We start from the raw sequence: 11824 nt of genomic DNA, 5'->3' as shown, positions 1-11824 counted from the left end.
TGTGTCCCTGCAGGGGGCACTGGAGTTCCCCATGTCTTCCTGCAGGGGGGCACTGGACTCCCCTGTGTGTCCCTGCAGGGGGCGCTGGAGTCCCATGGATGGCGGTCTCCGTGCTGGAAATGCTGTCTCAGCCTAACTTTGAGTCAAGCTAACGACAGGCTGAGAGCTGAGGCGGGTTTTAAGCCTCCTGACAAACCGTTACACGGCGCCCAGCTGTCAATCAGCTCAGCTACACGCCTTATTGTGAATAACTCTGATCCTTCATCCAATCAAAACTGCTGAGTCATCAAAACATCCCCCCCCCGTACAGTGTGTGTGGATGGAGACACGAGCTAATCACACCTATTTGGTTTTTTGAAGCAGGCTGTAAACATGTTCATGTCTGCTGTAAAAACATCCTGTTTGAATGGGTGTGTATGTGACTTCCTGTGCTGCTGCAGACAGCCTCTAGTGGACACTCCAGGTACTGCAAGATGTTACACTTCAGCACCTTCCTTCTTTTTTTTTTTTAACAGCGGAGGTTGCTGCCCAGCATCAGCTGAGAGTCTCACACTGAACTTTGAGTTGAATCCATCAATGTGAAGTTTTTGTTTGACTCTGGATCAAATATTCAGCCGTGACGTCCTCCTGAGAGAAAAGCTCCATAAATGATTCATATTTGTTGATACTGAAGCCGGTTGCACAACATGCTGTCGTCTTCACAGTCATCCCTGCACTACTAAAGTTTCACGTTTCTGCACCAGAGCCAGAACACGTCTCACCTGAAACCATGAGAAAGACCGGACCGATCCCCGAGTGGACGTGGAAACATTTCCTGCTGCAGGTTCTGCTTTGAATCGATTCTCTCTGGTGACGTCTGCACACATTTGTTTTTCACACAGAGCAAGAGCTCACTGACATCACGGGATGTGAGTCGTGATGATCCAAACTCCTGATGTTTGGACTGTTGTGTTTTAACGAGAAGATCAGCGATTGTTTCTTTAGCACGTCACCTCTGTCTGTGTGACCCCGAGCGTACGCTCAGTGCTGGTATTTCTCCTCTCTCTCACACAGACTCGTAGATCTTCAGTGTGTTGACAGCCGTGCAGCCAGGTACCAGGGTGCTGGGGAGATCCAGGGGCCTCACAGGGCGGGACCTCTGCCCGAGCTGTGCACCTGTTCTCTGCCAGCTGATGGTTTATTTATTTAACGTTCATTTGATGTGGACTTAGCAGTCACGAACCAGATGCATTGATTTGTATGTTTTAGCGCGTGTGCTAATTTGCAACACGTGTCCACAGACGGCCATGCGTGACGCTTACAGATCAACTAAAGTTTGTCAGGTGAACGATGGGACGGCGTTTTGGGGATTGAAAAAGTGAAGTTTTTAAATCAGCTTTGTGTCAACTGGAAATCTGCATGTCCTCAGTAAACAGAGACTTTTAGCTTGATCCATGTTTGAGTCCAGCAGAGTCGAGTGGCGTGAATCATCTTGACATGGACTCGTCTTGTAGTTTCATTGTCAGTCCTCACAAACGTTTGTGAGTATGATCACATCTGAGTGTGTGCACATGCATGTGTTGTTTTGTCAGGATGTCAGACTGCCCACTAGTGGCCGGGAGTGTGTACTGCAGCTTTCTTACACGTGTGCACGGTGGTTGTTTTCTTCATGTTGTGAGAATGCACCGAAGAGGGATTCTGTTTTCAGTGGATCATTTTCATGTCATGATGGCTCAAGTTTTTTTTTTTTTATAAGTTTGGTAGCATTTTCCTGAATCACTTTTACTGTTGTTTATTTTATTTTTTTAGTGTCTGATGTTGTAAAATACTTTTTATTTGTAAACATTGCCATGGCAACAGGCCTGTTGCTATGCAGAAGTCTAAATCAAGCTACGAGCTGAAGGAGACGTTTTCAGCCCTGAAGCGTTAAAAACGTTAAAAAGAAAAAAACATTTTTAACTGACGTTACAAACTGTTTTAATTGCAGCCCGTTCCCTGAGTTCAGATCTGCACATTGATTGGTCCTTCATGTGTTTCTAAATGTTGAGTGTTTAACAGTGTTTGGTCCAAGTGTGTTTGAGACGGCGTTGACTCTTACTGATAACAAACTGACTTCAGAGATGTTTTGGTTACGGAGGCAGATGAGTTCATCTGTTCCACACAAACACTCAGAGCGCTTTCTGTCGCTCGCTGGCCGTGGCTGTGATTTGTAGGCGAATCAAACTCAAGTTGCAGGAAAGAAAACAACACAGACAATCAACTAAAAGCCCAATATTCTCCAGCTGCCGTTCATGTCAGGGACCAAAAGAGGACAGACAGAGTGGACGTCCAGTGTCCTTCACTTTAGAGCGTTTCAGAAACAGGCTCATCATTTTTCACTTCATGAAAGAGGGCGAACGACAGAGACGTGACCTGAGATTAAGATGAAATAAAACGAAGGGAGATGACTCCACTTAATGCTAAAACAATGAGGTGTCAAGAGGGGATAAGTGAGGAGGGATGTATGGAAACAGAGGGCGTATTAAATCATGGAGAGGATTAGAGCGCTGGCAGAGAGACGCTGGAACGCCGTCACCTCATCCAGACGAAGGACACGGAGAAATATACAAACATTTCAGAGAGAAGGGAAGATGACGGGAGGAGCTGGCACGGAGACAGAAGTACTCGGGTAACACGTGGAGCGTTGAGGAGGAGGACGAGTAAATTAAAGACGTTAAACAAACGATGCAGACAGTCGTGCTGGGAGGAATCGAATCAGGCCTGCTGTCTTCTAACCATAAATCAGCTGGTTGTTAAAGTGAGAGTTTTCAGCTCTCCCTCGAGTGGACGGCCACGTTTTCACCTCGTCCTCCTGTAAACACAATAAAACTTCAGAGTCCCTCGAGCAGCAGCTAGACGTAACAGGGTTTTCTTCTCCACGCCGCTCCGAGGGGAGATGGAGGTCAGGGAAAGCATTTCAAGTATTTGGAGATTCTGATTTTTACAGACGGGGTCAAAAGTGTAAGACAGCGCTGGCTGTCGTCATGAATCTGCTCCTGTAACGCCGATCTGTTGAAACATGGAGAAGCTTTACAGACCCATGCAGAGCTGGCTAAACACTGAAGCTACAGTGTGCACCACATGCAGAGCTGGCTAAACACTGAAGCTACACTGTCCACCACATGCAGAGCTGGCTAAACACTGAAGCTACAGTGTCCACCATATGCTGAGCTGGCTAAACACTGAAGCTACACTGTCCACCACATGCTGAGCTGGCTAAACACTGAAGCTACAGTGTCTACCACATGCAGAGCTGGCTAAACACTGAAGCTACAGTGTCCACCACATGCAGAGCTGGCTAAACACTGAAGCTACAGTGTCCACCACATGCAGAGCTGGCTAAACACTGAAGCTACAGTGTCCACCACATACTGACCTGTGTGAGCATCCACTCTAGAGAGGAGGGGGCGGAGCCAGACAGCTCTCTCTCTGTGATGATTAGAGTTTAGACTGCAGAACCAATTTTAACCACTACAGGCTCCTTCAAAGTCTCTGCTGCAGAACGAGGACGTCATCAAGCTGTAAACTGGAACGTTTAGTCACAATTTCTTTCTATTCTTTTGAAGATTGTAAAACACAGATTGAGACACGATTTTCTATTTTTTTTTATATTGAGGAAGTCCATTTTAAACGTTTTATTCATGCGTTATTTAAACAAGCTTCTCCTCGCACTAACAGAGGAAGCTGGACACAAAGAGTTGACATTTCAGAGTCTATTTCAGGAGCCATGTGGGTTAAAGGGGTCATTGTGATATCTGACCTCTTTATGTGCCCCCCCCCCCCCCCCCCCCCCCATGGTGCTACAGGAAGAGGAAATAAAGATAAACCTGCTGATTGCCATGGGAACCATTTACCTCTTTAACATCTTTCTTTTCTCACACCTGCTGCAACGCGTCACACACAGCGCATAGTGACATTTTCACACCCGTCACTGTGCACACATTAAATCAGCCCTAACGTGGCGTTGGCCAGCCTGCGCCATGAAGCAGCGTCAGTTTGTCCCTGTGCTCACAGTGGCTCTTCATGCAGAGAGGAAGTGATCACCATGCACTAACATCGCCTGTATGTCTGACTCTCTCTAAAGCAGACTCTCTGATTGGTTCGATTTACGCTACAACCAAGCGTCCTAATCCAGCCTCACTTAGTGCCCATACTGTGGTCAGACACACGATGACCTTTGCACTTTAAAAAAAAAGAGACTTCTTAGAGGAAGGATGTCTGAAGTCTTGTCAGTGTGAGTTGTCACGTGTCAGATTAATCCCAGGATTCAGTCTAAACGTCCTCGATATCAAACCAAGACTTTGACCAGACGGCTTCAAGCCTCGACGTGAGTCCTCTTACATGGACCCCCCCCCCTCCCCCCCCCCCCCTCGCTGCTTTTTTAAGGATGCAAAGCGAAACCAAAGAAGTGGAACTGAAGATTCATGAAGTCTCACTCGATGAATGATCATTAAGTGTGTTTAGATGATCAAAACCTTGACCTCTGACCTTTTAGACCTGCACTTGAACTCAAACACGCCCAAAGTACAAACTATTTTTAGGGTCAGAAAGTGTCTGCATCCTGTCGCCTTTCCTTGTTGTGTTCGTGTGTCTCAGGTTAATGTGTGCGTGTCCGACCCTGTTTGTGTTTGTTTGTGTTTAAATCAAAGCAGCAGAAATAAACAGACGGTTTCCTTCAGGGCTTTATTTAAAACTCACACACACACACACACACACACACACACACACACACACACCACTGTATGTATTTTTTCCCTCACAGTGCCTTCCTCTCGCGCTGACACATACACACACACACTTTGTTTGTTGGATGAGCAGACAGGAAGTGGCGGTTTATTCCTCGTCAGTCGCCATGTTGTCGGGTGTGAAGAGGTCATTTAACAAAGCTGAAGTGAAACATATGACGGTATCAAACCGGGACATATTTCACCCGCTGGACCGGTCACAGCGGTTATTCATGATGTCACGCCAGAAGAAAGAAACCTTATCTGACTCCTGGTGTTTGTCTTTAAACTCCGGAGTGACGGGTTCGAGGTCGTTGTTTATTCAAAGTCTCTCACAGTGGACCAATCAGGAGCCACCATGTCTGTAAACGTTAACAAGAACATCTCTTCATCGTCTCTTCTTCTTCTGACGTTCTTTATGTTTGATATATTAAGATCAATGTACAATAATAATGATAATAATTTAAAGAGTATTAATGGACGAAGGCTGACCGACGTCTGTTCCTGCAGAAAAACAAACGACTTTATAAATTGTCATCAGGTGTGTGTGTGTGTGTGTGTGTGTGTGTGTGTGTGTGTGTGTGTGTGTGTGTGTGTGTGTGTGTGTGTGTGTGTGTGTGTGTGTGTGTGTGTGTGTGTGTGTGTGTGTGTGTGTGTGTGTGTGTGTGTGTGTGTGTGTGTGTGTGTGTGTGTGTGTGTGTGTGTGTGTGTGTGTGTGTGTGTACAACAAACTCAGAGAATGACAGAGGACCGTGTGTCATCAGCAGGGAATAAAAGGACATGCTTTTAATTTGAAGGGGCTTCATCCCGAGGCTAGCATGTGGCAGATTAAAGGGGCTTTAAACGCTGCTGTGATTAAGTCCTTCAGGAGCATCAGAGGTTTGGAAGTCCTTTTGAAGTTGGTGTTTGGGAAATGACGAGCTCAGCTGTTGTTGAATGTTTGCAGAGATCCAGCCAGGCGGAGTCGTCCTCGTAGTCGACAGGAGCTGCAGCTCTTTACATTCGTCTCCGAGCCGCTGTGATGTTGGATGTTGAGCTCTTTAAAACCTGCTGACAGGACGTAAGCCAGCCGGCCGCCACCACGGATGATGATATATTATGATAGGACAAAGTGCTGGGTTCTTCTGGGAGCCGCGAGTCAGCTTCGTAAACCACTGTTGTCTTTTTCCATGCCGACTGGAACAATATTATGGTTCTGGAAAAGTTAAAGGATTAAGTATCCTGCACGACAAAGACTTTTTTTAACCCCTTACTTCTCTTTTTGTTTTATTCACAGAGAAGTGAACAGAGCTTCTGTTTGTGGTGACTTTAAACTTTTATTCAGAGAAAATAAAGCAAGAAAAACAACAACCTCACAATGCTGGAAAAAAAACCTCTATGAATAAAAGAGAGATGCAGAACACGTTATCAAGAGATGCACAGGAAGTGATCAGCTGGACACAAAAACACCCCCCCGCCCTCGTGTTCTCCATCCCTACATTCACACAGTCACCCAGTTTGAGCTTCACGTCTCCGTCGTCAGCTCGCCTGTTAAGGACACGTCCCGAGTGTAGAGGGGAGTCTGAGCAGCTATGATCTCCGGTTTATTTCTTTAACAAATCTGCAGTGATTGGATTAGACTTTGATTTATGATCGTTTTCCCGACGTCTCCCAGAAACACGTCGCTCCCAGCGGAGAGCGCTAACGTTGTTATCTCAGAGTGGGAGAGTCGTCTCTTTGTTTTGGCTTCTCAGACTCCACCTGGAGAATAAATGTGACGTCACATCCATATCACAAATCCATCATCCTTTAATATGAGTAATTCAATTAGAGGTTTACAGTCATGACAGACATCTTTCTCCCTCTCACTCCAAGTTTGAAGCGTCTCTTTTCTCCCCTCTCTCCGTCACATTGTGCAATAGTGTGTGACCCGTGTTTGGAGTCTCATGCATGCTGGGAAATCCTCACACGTGTGTGCTAACACCATGTAAAGGTGTAACTGAGCCAAAAGCTGATGTGCAACACATGAATTAATGAAGATCTTTGCCCGCCACGTTGATGACGAATACGACGTGAAGTCGGGTCGAGTTGTTGTTTCTAACTTACGCAGGCCAACATGGAAAACTAGTTTTTCCAGATGTTTCTGACGTCACTTGAATGCACCATCTTCACATTTAAGAGTAAACTCTATGAGTTCCAGTAATAATGCATCTTCTCTGGCTGCTGATTTAATCGATTGGAATCTGTTTCCAACGCCACCTGCAGGTCAAAATGTGCGCTTGAACAACACTCCCACGAACGCTTAACGTTAGCATGCAGCGTGATCAGCAGCTGAGGCTAACGGAGGTGATGAGGTTTGCTTTTTGTCACCAGCAGTGCTGACAGGTGTGTTTGAGCTCTGAGGCTGACCTCTCAGGTGGCGAGGGATTGTTCCGGTTTCAAGCTGTGTGTCCCTGCTCCTTTACTGGGACATCTGTTCATTTGTCATAATGGACGTCAGTTTATGTTCCTACCTACAAGTACAAAATATGTCTTTGTTTTAATATCTCTCTCTCATCCCCTCTTTCCTTCTCTCCCTGTTCTCCTCCAATCAGCTGCAGCCTGAGTGTGATGTGAGCAGCTTGTTCTTCGACCCACATCAGTGAAGATCCACCACGAGATGACTGTTTCTGCTGCAGCCCTGCAGGCAGCAGGAGGAAGAGGAGGAGGAGGAGGGACGTTTCTGCAGATTCTGTCGGTGTGTCTCGTCTCTCTGCTGAGTCTGCCGACCGCGCACGCCAGCGCTCATCCAGACGTCAGAGCCTGGAGCCAAACGGGGCCCCGGCTGCAGCTCTCCCACTCAGGTAGGGAAAGACATCCAGAGAGGAACACGCTGCTGTAAATGAGTAAAAAATAACCTGACGAAAGAACCGAACATTTAGCTTGATGGTCTTCCTCGGTTTTTTCGATGAACTCTCTTGTCCCAGTGTGAACTTTTCAAACTAAATCTATCCTCATATAAAGAGTTCTTACCGACGTCCGCATCCTTGTGGTCTGAAAATGTAGTGAATGCTTCAGATATTTAAACCCTTCTTCTTGGCTCGTTAACTTCTGCTCCTGAATGCTCTGGATTTGATTGGACCAGAGACGGTAGGCGGGGCTTTGAAGGCCGTTTTGGACACCCCTGGGTTTGCCAGATACGAGAGCAGTTATCAGGTGAACAGGTGTTGCAGCGATGGAAGCGGGCAGTGGAACTGCTTCAGATAGAAGTGATTGTACCCGAGCTAAAAAGCCTCTGCATGTTTCTAATAAGCTCCAGCAGCAGAAAGCTGCTCAAACTAGGATCAATGTTGGAGATGAAACATGGAGAGAGGTTAGAACGCAGAAAGCTTTACAGACCCATGCAGAGCTGGCTAAACACTGAAGCTACAGTGTCCACCACATGCAGAGCTGGCTAAACACTGAAGCTACAGTGTCCACCACATGCAGAGCTGGCTAAACACTGAAGCTACAGTGTCCACCACATGCAGAGCTGGCTAAACACTGAAGCTACAGTGTCCACCACATGCAGAGCTGTGTGAGAGGAGGGGGCGGAGCCAGACAGCTCTCTGTGATGATTAGAGTTTAGACTGCAGTACACATTATAAACACTAGGGGCAGAGCTACAGACAGCTCCTTTAACATCTAGACAGGAGTTAATTAACTGTTAACCAGCTTAGCTTGAAGTTCAACGTTCTTCTTTCCTGTTTGGATTTGTTGGAGTGAAAGCGAGTGTTGCCTGTTCTCAGTTTGAACTCTCAGAGCCTCAGAGGCTGTTTGGGCCTCAGAGTCTAAACTTCGGGGGGGGGGGTTTAAACTCCACAGCGTGAAACAGGGAAAAGACAGAGCGACTTATATTTTCACATCTACGGTTAATGTACTTTTTATTGCCTGTATAACTTCACCCACTCAATTTACATTTGCTGCGGCCCATTTAAACTGCAGCATTAATCATGACTGTCATTCGTCATGGCTGTAGCATGAGCAGGGCTTTTGTTTTGTGTAGATCTTTTTTTCATTGGATTGTTCAGCTTTTCGGGTTCTTTTGGTGATTTTTACAGCAGAGAGAGAGAGAGAAAGCAGCGGTCTGAAAAATGAGTGGAAACTCGAACTAAACGTCTGTCCAGCATTGGATCCAAAAAACATGTGTTTCTCATACTTTAACTTCCTCTCTTACTTGTTGGTTCGGTGCCTATCAGTTAACACCAAATCAAACAGCCAGTCAAAACGATGGAAGAGAAATGTTGGCCGAACGATTCGAAGGAAAGTCCAGTGAAAGTTTCCAGCGGTGAAGTGATTTTCTCCGCGGATGTATTACTGTCTGATCTGGAGAGAACATCATAACGCTATCGTAAAGATCAATGAAGTCACGTCTCTGCAGCGCGGCCTTCGACGCCGTCTGGAGGAAGCTGAGAGTCCAACATGGATTCTTCGTAAACCTTGGAGTGTGAGGAGACTTTTCCTCCAATAAAACGCTGGAGGGGAGCAGCAGGGACGTTTAACACATCACAACATGCGAGCGGATGCTGTGTTGATGAGCGCCACGCTGCTCGTAAAGGTTTAAAACAAGATGATGACTTCGTGTTACCGTTGATGTGATGATTTCAGGTCCTTTAAGAACAGACTTATTTCACTTGTTAGCGCACACTTTAAAGGTTTTTCTGCTCACTGAGTTCAGAGAGTTACAGAAATGTTTCCAGACGCTTTTTCTAAGAGAATAAGAGACGTTACTTTTTGTGATGTAATCCTTTGCATTCCTGCGTCGGAGCAGCTCGTGCATGAATGAGGCCGGCGGTGGTCTTGTGTAGAACGACACAGTCCGATGGTGGCGTCAGGGACGTCGGGTGGTAGTAGATCCAGATCACCTCGCTAAAGGTTGGGGGAGCTCCGTCTACTCGAGACCCCGGCTTCTGCTGTCCAGGACGAGGCCTCCTGGCCTTCTAACACACTGACGTCAGCGACAAACAAAAAGGGGGCGGGTCCAAAGCAGCAGGCGGTCCTCATCAGCAACTTGTTTGTTTGTCTTATGGGCGAAATCAGCAAACAAGTTGGATTGATAGCGCCACCACTTGATCTGCTCCCTCTCCAGGTCGTATCCCAGGAGGATTTCGGGCGGATGATAATTCCGCAGGAACACGTCGAGCTCTGAAGTTTGCCGGCTCAGACTGTGGAGAGGATCTGTCGGCTTTAGTTAACGCCACGCTCTGTCATGCTGATGAAGCGTCCTGTCCGGTAGCAAGACTCCTTCAGTGAATGTTTCCATCTGCTCGATGTCACTCTGCACTCTTTATAAAAACAAATGTCATGATGTATGGTCCTTATTAAACGAAGACTCCACCACCCACCACGCCACCACCCGATCCCTGTCTGAGATTTATGCTAGTTTATAACCGAGACACCCTTTGGTTTGAGCCAGTCCGCTCCTCCTTAGTAACGTCTGTAATGTCCAAGAACATTCATACTTTATGATATCACCATGGAGACGAAGGTCAGGAAACACACACACACACACACACACACACACACACACACACACACACACACACACACAGATCTGTCTGTCACTCTCTGCACAGTGACCTCTTTCTCACTTCTTTCCATTCTTGCTGCTTCTTATCTTCTTCCTGTCACTTCCTGAACGCTCTGTGAACGCCTCGCACACGGACAATGAAAACGATCCTCCCTGCACAAGATGACCAGTTTACTGTGATATTTAAGATCTTGGTCTTTTCTGTGCCTCGCTCTGCCTTGGTCTTGGTTTTGATCCCTAAACGTCTTGGTCTTGGTCATGATCCCTCAACGTCTTGGTCTTGGTCTTGATCCCTAAACGTCTTGGTCTTGGTCATGATCCCTCAACGTCTTGGTCTTGGTCTTGATCCCTAAACGTCTTGGTCTTGGTCATGATCCCTCAACGTCTTGGTCTTGGTCTTGATCCCTAAACGTCTTGGTCTCGGTCTTGGTCTTGATCTCTAAACGTCTTGGTCTTGGTCTTGGTCTCTAAACGTCTTGGTCTTGATCCCTAAATGTCTTGGTCTTGATCCCTAAATGTCTGGTCTTGATCCCTAAATGTCTGGTCTTGGTCTTGGTCTTGGTCTTGATCCCTAAATGTTGTGGTCTTGGTCTTGGTCCTGATCCCTAAATGTCATGGTCTTGGTCTTGGTCCTGATCCCTAAATGTCTTGGTCTTGATCCCTCAGTGTTTTGGTATTGTCTCGCTCTCGGAGGACTCTGGTCTCATGTCTGGGTCAGCCTGATCCTTCATACAAACATCAGTGAAGTTCTGATCATAACAATCATTCTTTCCATATTTGCCTCAGGCCAGAGTTCCTCTTCAAACAGCAGCTGTGACTGCAGAGAGACCTGAGAGGAGCTCAAACAAACACACCTTCTGTCCATCTGGAAACCTCCTCAGCTTTTACTGAACGTCCAAAACATAAATCAGTCATGTCACTCATCCCTCCCTTCTTTCTGCTCTCTGTTCATGTGGAAGACAAACCACTGCAGCCGTCTCCAGATCCTTTCCTACCTTTTTCTACCTCAGACTTTCTGACCACGTCAAGATGCCATCCGTTTGGGTGACGGCAGGCATTCCCACGACAAGCTGTTCTTTTCCCCGCCTTCTTTTTTTATCCGTGAGTCGTCTTCCATTTAGGTTCTGAAATGTTGCAGTCAGAGTTTGACTCTCGCTCCGACCTCACCTCCTCCCCTGTCACCTCTGACACTCCTGTTGGTCGCTATGAAAAGGACACAAACCTTTTGTCACAGCCGGTTTAAAACCCAGTGACAATTAAGTGAAAGAGACAAAGAGTTACTCTCAAAAACACGATCAGAGTTCTGCTGAGCTCTTGTTTTTGTTTGAATCTTTAATGCATTTAAAAGTTTGAGGATAACGCAAAAAAACGTCTAATTATTTGTTTATAAGAGCAAACAGAAGGAGTTCTCCATTATCAGAGCAGAAATCTGTACGCACACGTTAAACAGCCGTAAAGTCAGCCGTCCACTTCCAGCCTATTTAACACACTTTTTCCTTTTTTTTTACGAATCCTCGCTTCCAGCTTTGGCAACCAACAACAGCCGCTCAGCCAA

The 11824-nt window shown here is 46.5% G+C and overlaps 1 protein-coding gene across 1 annotated transcript in view; it reads left to right on the top strand.

Moving 5' to 3' along the window:
- Positions 1-11824, top strand: part of LOC306822705 (semaphorin-3D) — an 81703-nt gene that overhangs the window by 31342 nt on the left and 38537 nt on the right. Inside the window, exon 2 of the mRNA XM_079341880.1 lies at positions 7316-7564. Within this exon, the coding sequence (XP_079198006.1) occupies positions 7381-7564 (184 nt within the window). The 5' untranslated portion in view covers positions 7316-7380. The remainder of the gene's footprint in view (positions 1-7315; positions 7565-11824) is intronic.

This window comes from Symphodus melops, assembly GCF_947650265.1.
Source record: "Symphodus melops genome assembly, chromosome: 4".
Taxonomy (NCBI): domain Eukaryota; kingdom Metazoa; phylum Chordata; class Actinopteri; order Labriformes; family Labridae; genus Symphodus; species Symphodus melops.
The sequence above is the reverse complement of the archived record's forward strand: the minus strand, read 5'-3'. Positions and strand labels throughout refer to the sequence as shown.